The sequence below is a fragment of the Bactrocera dorsalis genome, chromosome 3 (assembly GCF_023373825.1).
Source record: "Bactrocera dorsalis isolate Fly_Bdor chromosome 3, ASM2337382v1, whole genome shotgun sequence".
Taxonomy (NCBI): domain Eukaryota; kingdom Metazoa; phylum Arthropoda; class Insecta; order Diptera; family Tephritidae; genus Bactrocera; species Bactrocera dorsalis.
In genome coordinates, this window is record NC_064305.1 from 85,753,520 (window position 1) to 85,773,404 (window position 19,885).

General features: G+C 34.6%; 3 protein-coding genes across 3 annotated transcripts in view; 2 read left to right on the forward strand and 1 right to left on the reverse strand.

The window, feature by feature from the left end:
- Positions 1-19,885, reverse strand: part of LOC105230125 (atrial natriuretic peptide receptor 1) — a 111,701-nt gene that overhangs the window by 20,555 nt on the left and 71,261 nt on the right. The window lies entirely within an intron of this gene.
- Positions 13,465-14,504, forward strand: LOC105227715 (uncharacterized). The gene is made up of 2 exons (XM_049453590.1): positions 13,465-13,774; positions 13,877-14,504. Exon 2 carries the CDS (start codon positions 14,260-14,262, stop codon positions 14,392-14,394), a length of 135 nt encoding a protein of 44 aa, XP_049309547.1. The 5' UTR covers positions 13,465-13,774; positions 13,877-14,259; the 3' UTR covers positions 14,395-14,504.
- On the forward strand, positions 16,484-19,884 carry LOC105227788 (uncharacterized). Its single transcript, XM_011207297.3, has 3 exons — positions 16,484-18,599; positions 18,655-19,347; positions 19,547-19,884. Exons 1-3 carry the CDS (start codon positions 17,155-17,157, stop codon positions 19,851-19,853), a joined length of 2,445 nt encoding a protein of 814 aa, XP_011205599.2. The 5' UTR covers positions 16,484-17,154; the 3' UTR covers positions 19,854-19,884.

The window sequence follows — 19,885 nt, forward strand, 5'->3', positions numbered from 1 at the left end:
CCGGAATCACTGGAACGGAACGCAATCACTGCAGCAATGTAGGGAGGACCTTTTTTAACTGAGAACGCGCATAAATAATTTTTTCTGTTCCAAAATTATTTTGTGAATTTTTGAAATATTTTTTTTTAACGCCGTTGGATTTTTTTTTTAATTTTTTTGTGTATTTTTTAAATATGTAACCGCTAAAAATTTAAAAATTTTGATATTGAATTTTTTATATTTTAATTTTCTCTCTTAAACTTCAACATAAAACATAAATTGAAAAGAAAAACTAACCTAAAATTCTACTTTTTAAGAAAAATTCAAACATATCCACATTTTTCGGGATTACATGCTTTATCCCATTACCTCTCCAACTAATTATGAATACGTGAGTGTATTTACATTGATTTTCAACTCTTGCTCACCTAATGAAGTGCTCTCCGTAGACATGGTGTACTCAGTATTTGCACTCACAATTGACGATCGTTATGGTTTCTTCAAGGGGGCGCGCCCTCTTCAAAAGTGACAATGGTTTGTATGCGCACATATTATAAACATATGTATGTATTTATATGCATGTATCTATATATTTACATATATGCATATATCTATGTGCGCAGAATATATTAAACGCATACTAATTCCGACTCGTATGCAAATTTTAATAGGTGTTTAAGGTTTAATGCACAACAATCACAAACGATACGAAGCAGCGAGGGTCTGTCTGTCTTGTGGCGCAGATATTGTGTTTTCTGCATACACGTCTATATATAATATATATTCATATAGACATATGTACATATGTACATATAACCTCAAAATGCCGCTTTTTAATTTGTTTGTGCAGCGGAAGAGTGGATAAAGCATAAATAAAGCCTTTCGTATAAAAACCCGATCAAAACAAAATCGAAAATTAAATGCAGTTTCAACGGACATCATAAAAACTAAACAAAAAAAAAATAAAAAAAATAAAAATAAAAATCAATTGAGCGCCATACTGGAATTGAGCGCTAGTGCGTCGCGTCGGCAAGCGGTGTGTAGCGACAACTATAAAAGCGCCAGACGCGACAAGCGAGTGTTCAGTTGCGGCGGTGAACGAGTCAGCGAGCGCACAAAAACAGCAATAAACTAACAAATCATACAATATTTTGGAAATAACAATAAAAATACGGCACGCGCTAAAAAATAATTGAATCTAAATACAATAAATACAAAATAGTCTTATCAGCACAAAAAGCAAAGTTATAAAAGAAAAATAATCAAAATTCAATAAGGTGATTAAAATTTATTCAGCTGATATTGATTTAATGTCTAGTGTGTACTCGAGTACATATGTACATAAATAATAACTGTGTAGCATAGTGTACCTGTATGATATAGGAAATTACATATGTATGTATGTACATATTCGAAGTGCCTATTTTAAATAAAACACGTAACCTTAAACTTTGCATTTGAGTATACACACATTTCATGTAAATATTCACACAGTAAAAAAATAAAATAAAATGCAAAAGTGTATTTACAAATTTACAAAGTGTGTTCCAAAGTAAAGTTAGGCATATAAAAATAGCTATATACCATACATATGTATAACATAAATAAATATTGAGGTCAACTGTTTCGAAGGTGCACTGCCAATATATCCTATATGCTTATTTTGACTCAAGTGATGTTCGAGTGAAAGTTAATAAAAATATAGAAAATTAATTATACATTTACAATATATGCCATAAACTATTTTCCACTATATTCCAAATGAATTTTTAAAATTCAGTTACAACATCTTTTTAGTTTAATTTGTTTATATACAAAATTAGTTCAGTTAGCTCTTGTCCGTTATGCAAAATACTCAGAAAAGTAGATGAATATGAGAGAAAATTTTGGCCAACCATTTTGCTGAGAAAATGACATTTTTTTGTTGGAAAGCCAGCTGATCAAGGACAGTTGAATGTAATTTTTATAAAAATAAAATTATACATACAGGAAAAGGTACCAATAGTAAATTAAATCTTTGTTTTTTTTTTAAGAATATTTTTTTTCAATACCTTAGCTACAATATTTTGAAAAGAAATACTAAAAAATACATGATAAATAAATAATGAAAATACAAATAATAACACATGTTCATCAGCTGTTCATGAAGTTTACAAATTTCTGAGGATGTTCTCTTCCCAATTCATTTAGATATGTTTCTATTAGCAAGCGAAAATTTGAAATTTTTCGGTTCATCGAATGCTGTTAGCTCCTCTGCAGCTAGAACTCGCCACTTGCCATACAATAGCAAACAATTTTATGAAGTCACTGTACCCCTGAATGTCGCCGAAATATGCAAATATCAGTTCAAAATACCAATGCTTTGACCGGTTTTGCAAAGAACGCGCACGTCAGAATTTTAGACCACAAAAAATGACGTTCTTTACGAAAAAAAAAAAAAATTAACGGGAATTTTAAAATTCGCGAGTTTGGAGTCAATTTTAAAATTTTTATAATTATGCTAATTATAGTGCCTACCAAGAAGAATTACGTAATGTTGTCATGCTTTTTGTTATGTAGAAAGTTGTATGTCACGGGCTTTCAAAATCATGTAATTGTTGTTGTTGTAACGGTTAATTAGACCCCGTTAGGATGGTACGGGAAACAGGCTGTTTCGATTGGGTCGGACCATAGAAAAGGGGAGCCAGATTAGTGCCATGCGGGGACTTGTTGCACGCTGGACACATACAGTGGCGGACAAAAGTCTACATACACCCCCTGTTTTCTTCGATGTGAGAGTACAAAAACTTTTTAGAAAAATGTGTTGATACAGTTTTATTCTAATCTTCTTTCTAATAACAACAAACTTAAAAAATCCATTAATTAATATAAAACTACAAATTTATGGAATAAAAACTCAAATATTGTGTTGACAAAAGTCTACATACAGTACAAAAATATCTTAGTTCTGTGCGAAAAACTGTAAAAAATGCTAGTTATTAGGACGTTTTAGTATTTAGTTGGGTCCCCATTGGTATCTATAACTGCTTGAAGACGCCGTGGCATTGATTCTGCTAAATTTGTCAACGCTGCAAATGTAATGCTGTTCCAAGGTCCCAATATGCGCTCTTAGAGTAGAGCAGAGCTAGAAATTTGATTCTTTCTAATTCTACGCTCCAAAATCTCCCATACATGTTCAATAATATTCATATTTGGACTTTGAGGTGGTGTATTTAATTCACTTGGAGTATAATAATGCAACCAATCCTTGACAATTTGCGCCGCATGCATCGGATCGTTATCTTGTTGAAATATCCAACCGGAACCGAGCCCTAAATTATCCACCAAAGGCTTCAAATTATGTTGCAACAGAGACTTATACTTATAACCGTCCATTTCACCTTCAATAAAGTCCGAATTTCTAACTCCAGAGGCCGCAACAACTCCCCAAACCATTACGCTGTCGTCACCGAGCTTCACAATTGATACTACGTTCTTCGGTTCAAGCGTGGCGTTAGTTTTCCATCAAATTTCAGCACTTTCATCACTACCAAAAAGAGGGAATTTAGAATCATCTGTAAATGAAACTTTTTTCCAAAAATCCATTTCCTTTTCTTTGTGTTTTTTGGCGAACTTTAAACGAATTTTCCGATTTTTTCAGAAATAAAAGGTTTCTTCCGTGGTTTTCTACTGTGGAATCCGTTATCGTTTAGAGTTTTTTTTATTGTTCTTGGTTGGATACTCATTTGTGACGTACTCGCTATGCGTTCGGCTATATTTGGAGCATTTACTTTTGGATTTTGGTCTACTTCGTTGAGAATCAGGCTGACGTATCTACGAGATTGTTTTTTTGGGGGTCCACTGCGCGGTTAATTTTCGTTGGAACCATTATTTTTAAAGTTTTTTAGAATTGTCTGTACTGTTGCTCGACTCAAAACAGAAATTTTTAGAAATTTCACCATATGATTTTTTTTCTTTTCTTTCTTTTATCACCAAATTTCTTACATCAATTGATATTTCATTTCGCGGAGCCATTATAGCTATTTAAGTGTTTAAACCACAACTAAATTCAATAAATATCAAACAATAAACATATTGAAATAAAAGAAAAAGGCTAACGTTACCTTACTGTTAATATAACAATGTACAAAGTATGAGATTTGAACTGTATGTAGACTTTTGTCAAAGCAATTTTTGAGTTTTTCTTCCATAAATTTGTTGTTTTATGTTAAATAATGGATTTTTTTAGTTAATTGCTATTATAATAAATATTAGAATAAAACTGTATAAATACATTTTTCTAAAAACTTTCTGTACTCTCACATCGAAGAAAACAGGGGGTGTATGTAGACTTTTGTCCGCCACTGTATCTGAAGCTTGTTGCGTACGAAGTCTAGTCGGCGTATTGTTTTATGTCGTGAGAAAGGACTTTTTGATGCTTCTAGGAGCCGGTTCCGCTACAAGTAGGTGACTGCAGAAATGATTTCTCATTAACAGAGAGCATACGAACCTCATTGTGCAGATGTTCGATGGAAGATATCAAGAGGCATCCTGTTGTAGGCCAAAGTACAGCGTTCTGACATGTCTGTAGTTTCCTCGCCAGCACTTCACTGCTTGGTGCGTAGTTAAGAATTTAACGTCAAAATCACGCCATTCCCACTGCTAGACGTTGTACGAGTACATGTCCCTGAAGTACGATTAAATTGCCGCTAAGGTTTAAAAGAATTTTAAAGGGGCGTCGTTTTACAAACTAAAACTAAAGCCTATCCCAAAAATCGAGTTTGAGGAGTGTTCCGACAATTGAAAAAATCGGTCGAATGGCACTATTTTGAAGACGATAACATTAATGTAGAGAAATTAATATTTTTTTTTCATAAAATGAAAGTTGCCGTTATTTTTTTAGCACACCCGGTATACATAGAGGTATGAAGAGTAAAAAGATGAACCGAAATGCTAATCTCACATAGAAAAAATAGACAAAACAACTCTTTCATTTTTTTAATTCAAAAAATTTACCCTATATTATACATTCCCATATATTATATATTACCCGACTGTTATGGTAGGGTTTTTACTATACGTAACCAAATCTGATAAACATTTTCTAAATAACGTCGGATAAGATCAAGACTCAGACCTTACGAATCCACCAAACGTAAACACAATAAAGCAATAAAAGAAACAAACAAAAAAGTATAGGGAATTTACGACAAATTATTTGAGCCAAAACAACTGAGAAAGGCAAGGCCTATTAGCCTTGAAAAATACTCCGGATGCTTATGATAACTTTCGGCTAGACTTTTGGCACAATAATACATACATATGTATGTACATACATATATAATATAATTTCACGGTCACTCTAAAGCGATAATGCCTTGTGGTCATTGTTTTGGGACTGGATTTTCCGCAGCTACGTGTCAAACTGAATTCCGTGAATTTACGAACAAATTCGTATCTTAACGGTATATTCTGCTATTTGAATTTACCAAATAACAATAACGGAAATGGCGCAACAGAAATCATACATTTATTACAGCCATATTTTCATCAATATAATAAAAGTATTTTATTGAATAAAAGTTCAGTGCGCAGTTGCGGCCCGAAAAGTAAATAGATTTTGTACTATGCACCTGCTTGATAACAGTAAATTATCTGTTTGACTTTTTCATTATGCCACGCGAATTGATACACAAAAGGCCAGTGCCACAACAATAACATAACGACTCCTACTTGACGGCGTCAGCGCTGATAACCGAAGTGAACACACACAATTTGCATTAACATGAAGTATGTACACAGTAAATGAAGGTATGTGTGTATGTGTGTATATGTATGTATATGCCAGACTACGTAAATTCCTAAATGAAGTTGTGCGTTGCGAATATCGGTTGGCGTTGAATTTATTCTACTTTCAACTGTATAAATATTGAACTTATCATTCATCTGAAGGCTAAAACACTGTTATCAAAGAAAATACATAAATACACACACACATCCATATATAAGGTTGTTCACTTACATATGTTATTTGTTTCAAACTCTATGGTACTGGTGTCGCTCAGAAGATCTTGAAAGCAGGAATTTTAGTGTATATAAGGGGATACATAGTAGTGCGGGTCGATTTACAGATCCATGATTCATCACCTGTGACGATCTTATAAACGTCTTTTGAAGCACCGCGATCGTATTTTTTCAGCACTTCTTTACACCAATCCACACGAGCCTTTTTTTTAGCGATTGTCAAATTGTGCGGGATCCAACGAGAACAAACCTTTTTTACGGCCAGGTGTTCATGCAATATCGAATGTATGCTGGTGGGAGAAATGCATAGGCATGCCTCTATCTGAAGGTATGTTACATGACGGTCTTGCATTATCAGTTCACGTACGACATCGATGTTTTCTGGCACAACGGCTGTTTTTGGACGACCTTCACGGAATTCGTCTTTGAGCGAGCGTCGGAGACGATTGAATTCATTGTACCAGTTTTTCACAGTGCTATAGGATGGTGCTTCATAGCCATCCAAAGATTTTAGTTCATCGATGCACTCTTGTCGTGATAATCCACTTCGAAAGTTGTGAAAAATGATCGCACGAAAATGTTTACGAGTTAATTCCATTTTTTGGCCAAGATGAATTTTTTAATTCCCTGTAAATAAAACAATTCACGATTAAATGACAAAACGTTCTGAGTGATGTTATGCTAAAAAATGCCCACTCTAATACATACGTACCAACTCACCTTGATGATCTGCTCTGGAATGTAGAGGAATGTAGATTACAAAAGAAGTTCGTAGCACTGCCTGAATGTAAATGAACAGCGTCTTGTATATATAGCATACATATGTATATCGTCACCTAAAATGCAAAATAACGTAACATCGCTTTTCATAAGTTTACAGGCGAAGGAGAAGCGTCATAATCTATTAAAAATTTGAGTTTTGGTTATAAAGTGGTTATATTTTAGTTATTATTCACTCATATTGAGACAAAATTTGTGTTTTCGTTATAAAATAGTTAAATATTGTTTATTATATCTGACAACGATTTCCAATTTTTTTTATGATACGTTGTTTTGAATTTCAGGTGACGATATGTATATATGTACATATTTCAATGAAAATAATAATTTATTTTATAGAAATCATTCCTATATAGTATGTGTACAAATGTATAAATCACTATTTTACTTTTAATAAAAAATACAGTAATTATCATAAATATTTAAAGCTCTGATTGAGAGGACCCGAATTTGATTTTAAGAATCTTAAGTTAAACAAAAAATTCGAAAAAAGTAGTAAAATGTTTTTAAATACATTGTTTCACTCCATAAGTTGCTGAATTTATCTGAAATTCCACACATTCGAGTATTTTCCATCAGAAATTTCTATTCGGCACCAAAATGTATTGGTTTTCCCCTTTAGGCCCGTATTCATTTGTACTCGATTTGAAAGCAAAAAGGTTTGATATTTGGTTTTAATATAAAAAGAGGCATTTCTCAGTCGTTTTAGGTAAAAATTTAATACTTTTTTCGAGTTCAAAATTTGTATTAACCGAAAATATGAACATCTAACATTTCATATCTTTAGTTATTAGTTATGCATAACCAAAAGTAATTTTATTAGCTAGTAATATATGAAAGAGTTCATAATATTTTTTATAAATTCACATTGTAATAAACAATATATTTCGTATGCTCCCTCATTGCGTTTTCTTAGTCTCTCCCTTTTCACTCTCAAAGTTATAAACGAAAAGTATTGCCTACAATCAGGCGCATTGATCGAGGTAATCAACTCACATACCTAACACTGATAATAACATGATAATAAGGCTTATTTTGTGCGTAAGAGAAGTGTAGAGTACGCTATTGTTATATTATTCACAAAATTATTATTGAAAAATTTGCAACTACTTTTAATATTATCACCTAGTTTTCGGAATATATGAAAGAAATCACAAAGCTATAAAAAATGCGTTCCACTTTGGTTTGTTTACCTACATTATTTGCTTAGTACCTATACATAATGTAGACATTGCTATATTATATATATTTGGTTGTCAAATATGTAAATTAATTTTATTTTGAGTTCCGTTATCGAGCACTCCACATATACATATATAGCATGTATATACAAAATTTGAACTCAACAAAAGTCCGAAAAAGTCAATTGTCTAATCAAAACTCTGCAACTGATATGCGATTTGCTTGTTTTGAGGCTTGTTTTGCCAGTGGCAAAAAATTTGATAATCATTTTTTTTTAAACTCGAAATAACTTGTGCTTAGAAGCACCAACACATTTGTTTATCAGATGCTAAAAATAACTGACTAAAACAAAAAACAATAAACCAAATAATGATTTATCAAATTTTATTTTCTTTGCAGGGGCTCGTCCACGCGCTTGAATTTATTATATACACAGTGAGAGAACAGCGAGTTCGCAAATAACAAACAAATTGATAAAGCAGAATGGAGAACGTCAGAACTTTTTTTGCTGGGCAAAATAAAGACGGCACATTGACAAACAATCAGCGAAACGGTGGACTTAATTTATTTAATGGACGCATCTTGCCGACTGGCATGAGCAGTGGTCTACAGAGCAACATGAGCCCACACATCGGAGGGGTGAATGACAAAACACATCACGAAGTGAAGCGAAAAGATAACGACAGTTATTTCTATATAATGTAAGTTTGTAATATAATGTGAGCAGTCCACGTGTTAAGTATTTTAAGATCATTTAAAAAGTAATTTTCGAAGCTTTTGTTGTTGCCTATGATACAGATTAGGTGCGAAGCCTGTGTATATCGAACTTTATTTGTATCTGTTGCATTAGGGTGGACTGCACTAAAGCTATATAACCTTTTTATTGTAACTATCTAACTAAATCTGAACCGACCAACGGTTTACATTCAACGGAAAATGATTTTGTAGTTGATGTCGATTCTTTTATGAAGGTTTTTATCTTGTTTTTGATGGGTCAGTGTGAATGATAGCTATATGTTATAGTTGTCCTATTTGAACAATTTGTTAAGAGATTGTTGCTTTTAAAATAAAAATTGACTTTATATGTGACTGGAGAGGAAAATAAAAAATTTGTATAATAATTACTAGTCTTCTATATAATCATCACGGGTGCCCGATGTACATCACTCTTGGCAATCTTGTCCGCTATCTCAATGCTCTCAATGCCTTTGTGACCTGGCACCCGGTAGAAATTCGCTTACTTCTGGTGACACATTTCACTGCTGCCCTGCTTCCGAAGATACTTCTTGCCGATATGCGGTACGAGGTTTCTGTCTTGATTTCTGCTTGGATGCTCACGTAGATGTTGACTCTGGAGTTGCCTATTGGTGCATTAAAGACTAGCTCCACGGCTTTCGTAATAGGAAAGACCTCTGCTTGAAATATTATGCAGTGGTCCGGGAACTTAAAAGACTGCCTTATGGCTAATTCTGCGCAGCATATTTCCGCATTATCTCCATCCGCCATTTTCGAACTATCCCTATAAACATTTAGTGTGTGTCGCGCAGCTAACATGCCTTTACGCCAACCATCTTTTCCTATGTGTACTTTGAATCTTCTTTCGAAATGGAAAAGTGCGATCATGTAGTCGGTGCTTGCCAAACCGCCATTACCCATCGAGCTATACGCAAAGGTTCTATATGTCAGTAATCGACCCGCGGATTTGTCTGCTCAGTTTGCACCGAAGAGATCCATAGTACAGGAGTTGTTCGCAAAGTTCCCGTTATGCACAGCGCAGCGTATCTCTGAACCCTTTTCATTGGCTTCCGGCAGGTGGATTTCCATAAACCTCTCTGTCATACTACTTCAGCGCAGAGCAGAATTGATCTTACAATAGCTGTGTAACACCAGTGTCCAGAGAGGAAGAGAGATTCCTGGTTGTGCCGAGCATCAGCTTGCTAACTCTTTCTTCCACATTGTGTTTTCACAACAGTTTACTGTCGAACACTATGCCCAGATCTGGCCCCCCGGACTTTTTTGTTTCGTTGCCTGAAAAGGCCTATGAAAGGCAATCAATTTGAGACGACAGACGGGATCCAAGCAGCAGAATGAGCCTATTTTGAAAGTTTTTAAAGAATTATAACGATTGGTTCAATAGATTTTCTTAAATCGACTCAGTCCTATTACTTTCCGCACAAACCCAGTTTGCTACCATCAGTTTAGTCACCACTGATGTCCATAGGAGCGGAGATACTACTCCACCTTGCGGACTTCTTTGGTCATTCTATAGTATTTCCATTCTACTTTTACCCTTCTAGAGATCAAGAGGCTTCTGATCCAAAGTTTTAACACAGGATCAACATCTATAGACTAGTTAGAATAGATTTTGTATAAACATTGTTGAACCCTTTCGATATTAAATTTCAGTGCAAATAAGCCAAAAAATTAATGTACTAAAGTCTTAGAAGATTAAAAATTCTAAAACATCCATAAACAATTATACAGGTTCATATAACTTCTAGCAAATCACACCTAAAAAAAGAAACGAAACTCGTTTGCCACTAATTGACAACTGTTGCTCATATCTAATCATAACCCATTAATAAATTTTTGTACTAATTGCTACTAAATTGACAATTATTTCAAATATGTATGTTTCGACATATGTAAACTAACCAAGCCTATAACAAATTAAATTAATTCAGAAATCTCAAGTAAACAAAATTGACAATTTAAAACTAAATTTATGCGTGTTCTGAGATTTCTGGTTTTCCTTAGAGTCCATTTCTGATTCTCGTGTGCCATTATTCAAACATAAATTCATAAAAATAGAATAGAGCACAAACATTAAATTTAAAGTGTTGTAAATTGTCTGAATGTCAGATTTATATGCACATACATACATGCATACACTTATATATAGACATAAATAGCAGTTAAATGTTTATATTCCGCCAATTTGTCTATAACTACAACAAAGCAATGTTCGAAGCGCAGAACCAGTTTCCAAAACAAAACAAAAGCGATATTTTGTTCTCATATGTAAGCGATTATGTGTGTTTTCTTACATACATACATATTTATTTAAATGTACATGAGTGTACATATCTACCAATGTCAGTTCGAAATTATTTATTTTTTACAATTTTATTTTCAAGCTATGACTTAGTTTAGCGAATGCAGTAATAAAGCTAAGTTTTTTGTAGTTGCTGTTCAGCAATGTTGCCTGCATCCACGAGCTTGAAAGCGAAACGAGTTAATGACAAGCAAAACATTCTGTAATATTATGTAGTACAAACGCTAAATATGTACAGTATGTATGTATGTATGTAAGCGCATAACTGTAGTCGCTTAAATATGTATGTGTGTATGTTGGCAGGTGCACGAATAAAGACATTACCTTGAAAGTCGAACTCACTGACTTAGCATAGAGTGGCAATAAAGTATGATATGATACAGCTAGAATTTATTTTAAACAAAATCCGGTTTTTAATGTTTTAAAGTAATATACAATAGTTGGCAAGCTGGAAAAAATATTAAATAATTTATGTTTACGTCAAATCGAATGGCGATTGCTATGCCTGAAGTGTTCGATTGCACCAAAGAGTTTACAAGCACACGCTACAGTAAACCCGTATGCAGATTTAGGTGTGAAACTTCTTCTGAGCAATCTTTCGTATAGAATAATAAGCGACTTCGATGTTTTAATCGAAAATTTGTCGGTTTATTATGGGGTTACATGTGTCTCCTCCGGTAAAAAAACAAAAAACAGTCTTTTTCCAACACTTTTTTCTCATACAAAAATTAAATATTTTATTAGAATTTTTTATTGTTAGAAACATAAAATATTAACAAAGAAATTCTGAAATTTTTGAAAAAAAAAATGTTAATCTCGGCCTTTGCTACGCCATTTCCGATGACCCTGCGGAACATAAATGCGCCCGTGTTGCCAGGATAAACCCTTACAGGATTATCTAAAGTACAAAATACGTGTTTTAGTTAAAACCTTAACTTAGAACTTGGACGAAGGAAAAAAGATGAAAATTTGATCTTTGGCAGACATTTTTACACAAAAAAAATGAAAATTGAGTAAAAGTTTCGCGATATTTTTACTTCAAATAGTTGTGATCAAAAAAATCCTTCGTTCAAGTTTTTAAGAATTGTATATCAAAGACCTGTGTAAAATTTCAAGAAGATCGGTTAAGTAGTTCTTGAGAAATCTTGCCAACCTAATTCCAAAACACAGTTTCGAGAAAAACGCGTTCCAAGACGTTGTACTTAGCCTAGATAGCCTTGAGCACCGAAGTAATCAAGGCTGTATATCCGAAACTATTATTCGGATCATTTTGAAAACTTAAGTCAATATTCTAGAGATGTGGTAGAATTTAATAAAAGAATAAAAAAAATAGAATTTTTAAACCCGTAAACCCATGTAACCCTTAAGCTTTTAATAGTCAATGTAGGCAACCGTTTTAACTTTAAACTCGTTTTTTCTCAAAAGATCATTTTTTGAATTTACGGCCTAATTACACGTAGACAAATAGTCCAATTAGTATCCAATTTTTCTTCATGTTCTCTATAGCTATACTATAGTTCTCTGTCAATGACTTACCAGTTTTTTAATCTCGTCGAAAATCGAATTTTGGTAGGCAGAAAAGAACAATTCGGTAGGTTACTGTACTGACAATATCTTCTGGACGATAATGTCTTTTTCCGTTGGGATCTCGGTTAAAAAACTTTATTGTATTATGATTTAATCAAATATAATCTTATTTAATATTCGAAAATTGTATTTTCGCAAATAAAGCAGGGGAACAGAAGTTAAGTCACATTTTTCGCCGGATTTTGCTCCATTTTTGTGCTGAACGTTGAAGATGAGAACTATTGTATTCAGAAACCCAAAGTTTTATTTTCAACTAATTTTTACTGACTTCATTTTGAAATAATTAGATTTCGAAAACGCTTAAACGCATATTTCTATAATATGTGTTTAACCCACTCACTCCAAAACCGAGTTGACTTGCTGTAGCGCTACAAGACAGTCACTGAGTATAGTGGAGAGTAATTTTGAGCATTTTGTCGTCTTATGATTACCTAAGTCTTCTATTAATCCCTTCCTCGCGCCGTTTATCAATATCTGGTTAGGAGCCATATGTTCATTAAGTTCTGGTTAAAAAAAAGGTTATTTAACGAAAGAAGGAATCTTGGTAAAGTTAACTTAAACTTAACTGACAGATGGCTGCTAATCAGAGAAGGTAAGAAAACGGTGCTTAAAGTCAGAAGTAAACCTTTCTTTTTGCAAGTCTCGAATACGTTTATAAGCAATGCTGTAAAGTCAGTGAAGCCGAACAGTTCATATTGGTTCACAAGCTGGAAAAGCCCAAAACCAACATAAGAATATAATGTAAACAGCAGATTAAAAGTGAGTAAGTCAACGACTGCTAAGAATAGCAGATATAGATTTACACATTTATTTTTGCTGCAATCGTGTGCGACTTGAAATCAAGAATAAAAAATTTAAAAATATATACCAATTACTTAAGACACTTAAATGCAACTGTAGGTAGCAAAAAAGCGATATGAACGCATGCAAGAATATATATATGTGTGTAAGTAAGTTTGTGTATCTGTATGTATGTTTATATGTACATATTTGTGTATGAGTGTCTGTCTGTATGTGAGTTGGCGTCTCAGCGGGTATAAAGTCGGACAGCCAAAGCGAATGCTAGTCATTTTCGGTTCCTGCACAAGAACGGGTGTGTCCGAAACAGAAGCACAAGCCGATATTTACATTTTGTTGTTGACAGTTGGTCACAAAAATATACATACATTTGCTTGTAATGTATTGAGGGTACGCATTCTAAAAATACTGTTTTGTAAATAGTAAAAAAATTGTTAAAATTCCATTTTTAGTTTTATTAATATTAATTTTTACTATCATTTATCATTACAGGTGGCGCTCCTAAGTCAAATCACGTGCCTCTAACTATACTCCAGTGAAACTCTTGGTCTAAAGTTACCTGCATTCGTTTTATATACAATTTCTACGATGCACAAATACGCATAAATAAAATTAATTTTAATAAAAAATTTTATACAATTTGTGGACGCACGCAGTTCTTTTGAACTGCCGAAAATTGTATATGCTAGTGATATTAGTTTTAGCAAATCTGCTTTCATAATTTAAATTAAAAAAAAAAAAATAAAAAAAAAAATACTTACATAACATAACGTTACTAGTAGGGCATAAGGAAGACTAGCGACCGAAGCAATCGTTGTAAAAATTCTTGACTTTATATACATTTTTTGTAAAACAAAATTCAGCTTTACGTGCCTATGGATCCACTTACTCTGCTGACCATCATATGTTGGCTAGTGCTGGCACTTATATTCAGTCCGATATTGTTCTTCGTCTGCATTTATTTACCTGAGTTGCCTGTTAGATACATTAAACGCATTCGAACATCTTAAATTAGACGAGTATTTTTTATTCATATATACATATGTATGTCATTATATACAACAACTTAATCGTAAGCTTTCAATAAACTTATTTTTATTGTTAACTTAATTAAATTTAATTCATATTTCTTTTTAAAATAAATGTTAATGTTAAAAAATGCATTTATATACAAATTTGTTGTTTTATTTTGGTTCCTCATTTTTACTTAGATTTGACTAACGAAAAGACAAATGGAGGAGAAACTAAAATAATATAAACCACAAAAACTTCTTCTTCTTCTTTATTGGCGGTTCTAACCTAGTTAACAACAGCGTGCCCGTCGTTCCTCCTTTTCGCCATTTGGTGCCAATTGGAGATTCCAAGCGAAGCCGGGTTCTTCTCCCCCTGGCTTCTCCAACGAAGTGGAGGTCTTCCTCTTCCTCTGCTTCCCCCGGCGGGTACTGCATCGAATACGCTCAGGGTTGGAGTGTTTAAGGGACTCATAGAGTTTTGGTTTTGCTCGTTGAGAGAGACCTTACTTCTCCGAAGTAGCGCTTGTTGGCAAGAGTTATTAAGCGTGGGATTTCGAAGTTGACGTTGTTGTTTGTATTAATGCTATATAGTTCCAAAATTATCTACGGCTTCGAAGTTAGGACTGTCAACAGTGACATGGTGATGTGTGCCGATTTTCCTTTCGCGGGTCTTTTTCAAGATTTAGCGTATGGTGAAAACCTGGTCGATTGTGGATTTTCCAGGTCTAAAGCCACAATGACAAGATCGGTCGATAGAACCCTATATGCGATATTTAACAGGCAGCAGCAGTTGGTGCAGATTGTGGGGTCCGCCTTTTCGTAGATTGGGCAGAGCACTCTTAAATTCCTATCGTTGGGCATGCTTTCGCCCGACCATATTCTACAAAGAAGCTGATGCATGCTCCTTATTAGTTCTTCGCCGCCGTGTTTGAATAGCTCTGTTGCTCTTCAGACAGGTAATTGCTATTCGACATTCTTCATGGTCGGGCAATGAAACTTCTGCTCCATTGTCATCGATTGGAGAATCGGGTTCACCAACTCCAGGTGTTATGGTTTCACCACCATTTAGTAGGTCGGAGAAGGTCTTCAGCTCTCGATATCTATCCCAACCCTTTCTCACCACAGCAAAAGTTGTTAACAGTTGTTCTTTTGTCTTTTCTGAAAACCAATGGTTTCGGTTGCAGCTGTACGTAGGGAGAATGAAATGCCGAGTTGCTGACGAGTGCTCTCAGAGAGCAGGAGTGCAAGTCGAGTAGAAAATCGTTCGGCTGTCGGTTGTGATTGCAGCTTCTCGACGTCGAATCTTTATTGTGTTTATTGTGTTTGTTAACGTTCGTTTTTAGCTGCACAGAGGTGGTCGCTTATCTTCGCTGCAGATAGTGGTCCGAGTCAATGACTTTCACTTTATAGTCACCATAATTTTACTAGGTACTTACTCTGATGAAACATCATCAATTTCTGACATGATGTTGGCGTAAAGATATTTTTATACACAGAACAGGGTGTAATAATTTTGTCAGCAATCTTGTAAGAATCAAAACGAAATTTCGGAGATGTACTTGTATGCCTCTAAAATTTTTACATAAAACATTGCATGAGGAAGTACGGTTCAAATATTTTGAAAGAAAGGAACGTCTTACAAATCCACTGTCATAATCTAAAAACATGTATACTCGTAAATCCATTGTTCACCCATGTTTCAATGAACCTTTGTTTACATACACACCGTTTCGTACGTTCGTGCATTCGTACGTTCATGCCAAAAACTAGAGGTTTATTCAACTTATGAATGAATAATTTCGAAATTGTGCTATATTGTGTCCAAGTGCTGAGCGCCTGGTGTTAAAAAATAAATGTGAACGTGCCTTTGTATTACGATATAATTAGAATGTGTGCTTCTTGCCTTCTTCTTGTTATTATTTTTTATTTTGTCGCGAAAAAGTACAAGCAGAGCTAATGAACCGAATTCAAAATACAATCTCACAAAGTCATCATTTCAATTGCTCAATATTTTCGCGGGAGGGACTATTTTCTACATACGAGTATATACTATATAATAAAAATACTGAAGTTCCATGGGTTACATTTTTAACCACGGTTATTTTAGTGTCGACAAGTACTATTTGAAACCTTTTGGTCGACTACTTTTTGCAGTTATCGACTTGGATTAACACGACAGGAATACATCGATGAATTAAAACCGTTATAAAGCAAACTCACAAGATTTCATAAATGAAGATACAGAGAGTAAGTTCGATATTGATTTTCACTCAGTAGCGAGTTTCATAAAAATTATCAAAAATCAGTTACTGTATCAAAAAATCCTGGCGCAGGATTGTCACAAGTTACTCGGTGATTCTTTGGCTATCAATCTTGAAAACTATTTTTATAAAAAAAAACTGGCGCAGGCGTGCGAAAAAGAAGACAAATTTTATATCGATTATGTAATCTATCAATATCCAATTATTTATAGATTGCCACTACGCTTACAACTTATATTTATCAATACAATCAAAATCGAAATTCGAAAAAATTCAATATTGTTTTTTTTTTCATAAATCATGACAGTTAAAAAATAGAAGCTGAAAATAATTTACGCATTTTTTTAGAAATATTTTTTACTGCTATTTTTTTACAATTTTTTTTTTAATATTTTTTATACGCGTCCTCATTTGGAAGGATTTGAACTCCCGACTGATTCGATCTGCAGTCTAAATTCCGTCATAATTTCTTTTGTTTGCTCCAAACGGCAGGGAAATGCAAAAGAGAAGCTTGGGCAGTCAACCAAGCTTGGCCAGTCAACCAATCACAGTCACAAGTAATTTGGACAATAACCCTGGATTATCCGAAACATACTTAAGATGTATGCAGGAGAGTACTGTAGGCGTTTTTCCCGAAGACAAGGGTGCAATGAATGCTTATGAAGTGTATAAAAGTTCTGCGGAGACGAGGTTAATGAAAAGTGAGGCTGATAAAAGGATATATGCTGATGCGCTTATACATCCGCCAGGTTTCGCACCTTTATGGTATTTATGTGCAAAAGTTTTATCGAAAATGTACGAGCCGAACGAACTGATCGATTTAGTTAAGAATGATCCGATTATAATGAGAACCTACTATGAAACGCTGAGCCTTGATCTACCTTTGGAGAAATGTTACTATATAGAAGATGAAAGCTATTGGAAACGTTATGTTTTGACTCGTCACAATGATCCGGGCTTGCAAGTTAAGAAAATCGATTGGAAAAATAAGGGAATCACAATGAAATTCGAAAAATACCTGCAACAATTAAGTGTGGGATATTTTGATGAAGTTGAGATGGAGAGTTTAGCAGATAAAATTAAATTTTACGTAACCGATTTACATATTGAACGTTTGCGATCGATAGATGAGCGCAATCTACTCAAGCATATAAGAAGCGATGAGATATGTTCCTCATCGGGCTCATCGTCGACTATTCCCAGTAGTAATGTTAGCGCGGAAGAACACCTCGAAGCGGAAGTGGATGAAGATACTGAAAGTAGAATTGAGGGAAGTAGGAAAAGCAGCATGCGAAGTTCACAATCTGGTTCAAATAAACATGTTTTGTTGAGTCCAATAATGAGCCAACCGTTGCATACTGTCCGGGGATTTTCAAGTGTAACAAGTGTCTACTCAACTTGGAATTACAATTCGAGATCAATTACTAGTTTGTGGTATGACGGTGACGATACCGAGTATGAAGATAAATTAATAAGGAAGGAAAGGAGGGCGGCACAACGTTTAAAGCGACAAAAGCGGGCCGAATGCAAAGAAGACAAACGAAACGCGGAAGAGCGGGCGAAGGTTGAAGCCGAGGCAGCTGCTAAAGCGGCCGAAGAGAAAGCAGCAAAGGAGAGATTGGCTAAAAGAAGAGCGGCAAGGCAAAAGAAGAAAGGTGATGATGAAATGATCAGTGTATTCGATATGAAAGTTGAGCCGCCAGAAGAGGAAGAAGACATTATTGCTTTGAACGCACTAAATAAAGATAGAATAAGGCAACTCCAAGTGGCAATGAGGGACCCAGCGATTGTAGATTATTGCCATCATGTAGATTTGCGTCTACTTAAGTATTTTCCATACTTGAATACCTTGCGCATTGAGTTCAATGGTCCGCCGCCACCAGCCAAATATGAGGATTGGCATTATCATATCAGTACTCGTGACATCGAACGATTGGCTGAGTGAGTTGGTGATTTAGATATATACATAAATACATAATTACTTACTCTCACACAGGGGCCTAAGAAGTTTAAGTGGTCTGCAAGTCTTTCGGCTACGCAATAGTCGTTTGAATGCACATAAGCTATTTTTACTCACCAGAAGTCTGAAGACAATTCACTCCTTGAAAATAGTTGATTTCAGCTACGATAATTTAAAGGATGATTGCGGTGAGGGCCTTCATGAACTTTTCCAACGAACTACCTCAATTGTATCACTCGATCTAACCGGTAATGAGCTCGGCGCTGAATCGATTTGCGATTTGGCGAGAGCACTCGGCGGTTACGATGGTTGCTGTCAGTATTTGAGTTTGGCCCACAGCACTTTAAATACTGACGCGATGAATTTGTTTTGCTTGCACATTGCCAATACGGACCAGGTGCGAGAATTATGCTTGCGTGGCGCTATAATCTCCCAAGAGGGGATCAAAAATTGTATTGCCCAGCAACTGATACCTTATCATAGAGTATTACGGGCCATTGATATGTCGGGAGTTATAATCGATACCGATGTTGCATGTGAAATACTAAAGTCATTAAGGAATAACTATAAAATACGAAGGTTTGATGTACGCGGTTGTGACTTACCTGCCGAATTGGAGGTCGACTTCGAAATTCTGGTTAATCGTAATAAATTCCTCTTTATTTATCCAGCTATTGGCGATACCAGGATATCTATAACAGATATTGATCAATCTCTTAAAAAAACAAGGTCAGTCGAATGATCTTTTTATATTTATAGTTGAATATCTTGTAGAACTTTCAGTAAATGAGTAGCTCGGTATATGCCAAGTAGTATCTTAGAAGTAGTGCTTCCATATTCTCCATTTACTGTGTACTCTTTCTACTGATTTCTACTTAGTACTTGGGACAATTTAATACAGTAAGTTATAACTTTTCAAATCTTTTAGAAACAAAATCCTTTTACGCGCAATAGAAGCGGTAGAAGCGAAAGAAGAGTGCTTGAAGTTGCGCCCGAAATTATTTCATCGCGATAGTGAAGCACCAAGTTCTATATTTGATTTCCATCTAGAACAGATAAACTACGAAGAAAAAGAAGAAGAAGAAGGAGGCGCCGAAGCAGAACTATACGAAGAAGAGAGCTTAAGTTCGACTACAAAATTCCATACCGAAGATCCAAATAAGTTTAACAAAAAAGAAATTATGTCACGCTTTTGGTATTTTGACATACCAAGAGGACCACATCCAAATTATTAACGAATAAAAATATGTTTATTTAACAATGACGG